This window comes from Galeopterus variegatus, unplaced genomic scaffold, assembly GCF_000696425.1.
Source record: "Galeopterus variegatus unplaced genomic scaffold, G_variegatus-3.0.2 Scaffold288, whole genome shotgun sequence".
Lineage (NCBI taxonomy): Eukaryota > Metazoa > Chordata > Mammalia > Dermoptera > Cynocephalidae > Galeopterus > Galeopterus variegatus.
Window position 1 is genome coordinate 293,052 of NW_007726399.1, and position 1,862 is coordinate 294,913.

The following is a 1,862-nucleotide window of genomic DNA, read 5'->3' on the forward strand; positions in this document are numbered from 1 at the left end:
AAAATTTCTTGCTATTTATACAGCACCAACCATAATGTATCCATCACTTTCTGGTTTATCTGTAAAATGAGGATACTTATAGTCATGACAGAAATGATAGATGTACATAAGCTTAGCACAGTGACGGGCCAGGTGTAAGCAGTGGATTATTCACTTACATATTATTTACCATTAGCTACAGATTCACACAGCCGTATAATTATTATATTATTTTATGTTACATGTTATACACATTTATTAACTCTAAACACACATGTATGTGTATGTATTGTGTGTGTGCATTTTGTGGGTGTGCTCCACACCCTCAGTGATGCAGAAGCAACAAAATACATTGGCAAGGAGACTGCTAGACTGGCCAAAAGTTGATCCAAAATTGTGAAAAGAGTAAAGATCTGCACAGAGTAATGTCTAATCCCAAAGATTTTTCAGCAAAATTTTAACCCCTATTCAGTTGGAGTTCCAACAGTAAGTGTTGTGTCAAGATATTTTGACTTTTATTCCATTGAGTAAAGATCAAAACTTTCTTGACACCAAACTTTCTACACCATTAAAATGGTCGTCCACATACCTTCTCGATTAACTCATAACTCTCTTCGAGTTTGAGCAGCCTGTTCTGCACAGATGTAGATGCTCGCTGATAGACTGCACGCCACTCCTGAAAGTCATTCTCAGAAATCTCAGCCACGGCAAAACATAAAGTTCTTAACCCTGAAAAAGGTAGCATACACCACCCCCCAACACACAAAAGAAGTTATTCAGAATTCCGAGGTTTCCATTTTTATTTAACAAAATCTCACTGTGAGAAGACCGATTCAATTCAAAAATATGCTGAGTCCAATTTAATGACAAGACNAAAAAAAAAAAAAAAAAAAAAAAAATCAGCAGGATAAAATATTAAGTTCAAATTGGCACGGGACTTCAAAAAGTTCATAGTAAGATTCGTACTATTACTTTTCTACAAACATTTTGACGTACCCTCCTAAGGGGGAGATAATCTAGATACATATCTACATATCTATATGTATAATCTATATCTATATATCTCCCTCATATAAAATATAAGGAATATATAAGGTATAATATGTGAGAAACAAACCACCTCCCCTGAAGTGGTCACTATCTACTGAAGACAAAAGAACAATATCTAGAGTTACACACAGTATGTGATGACAGAGAAAACCACCTGTAGCTAGAACGTGACATTTCCCAGTATTATATAAAGGAGAGGGCGCATGGGAAGTGAAAGAGGGAAAAAGTCCAGGGAGGTACCAGCAGCACTAGCTACCTTTTAAGACAGGAACTGCCAGGAAGTACATAGTTTGATAGAGAGGAAGGAGGAGGAAGTGTCAGCCTTTACTTACCTGAAGGCAAGATCAAGTCAAGTATAGCTAACAGGCTAGTTTGATTCTGTGCAGTACAAACATGAGTACAGTTGAAGTAATTAGCTATCTGGGAAGTTACTTAATGGAAAGTTCAAGGTTAGAATGAAGACTCTTGAGAGATTCAGAGCATGAACACTGCAGCAAGAGTGAGAATTCTGTCTCACCCTCTTTGGGCTGTGTAAACTCAGCCAAATTACTTAACCTCTCTGTTGCCTTAATTTCCTCATCTGTCAAACAGGCATAACTAACATCTCAAGGGGATGTTGTGAGGATTAAAGGGGTTAATAGATGGCAGTGCTATGAACAATATCTGGCACGCATAAAGCACTACGCAAAAATGTTTGCTATTCGTAATTAAGGATGCAAAATTTCTTGCTATTTATACAGCACCAACCATAATGTATCCATCACTTTCTGGTTTATCTGTAAAATGAGGATACTTATAGTCATGACAGAAATGATAGATGTACATAAGCTTAG

General features: G+C 36.8%; 1 protein-coding gene across 1 annotated transcript in view; it reads right to left on the bottom strand.

Annotated features, from left to right (window-relative positions):
* ATP8A1 (ATPase, aminophospholipid transporter (APLT), class I, type 8A, member 1) overlaps positions 1 to 1,862 on the bottom strand; it is a 235,996-nt gene that overhangs the window by 112,127 nt on the left and 122,007 nt on the right. Inside the window, exon 22 of the mRNA XM_008567055.1 lies at positions 569 to 708. Within this exon, the coding sequence (XP_008565277.1) occupies positions 569 to 708 (140 nt within the window). The remainder of the gene's footprint in view (positions 1 to 568; positions 709 to 1,862) is intronic.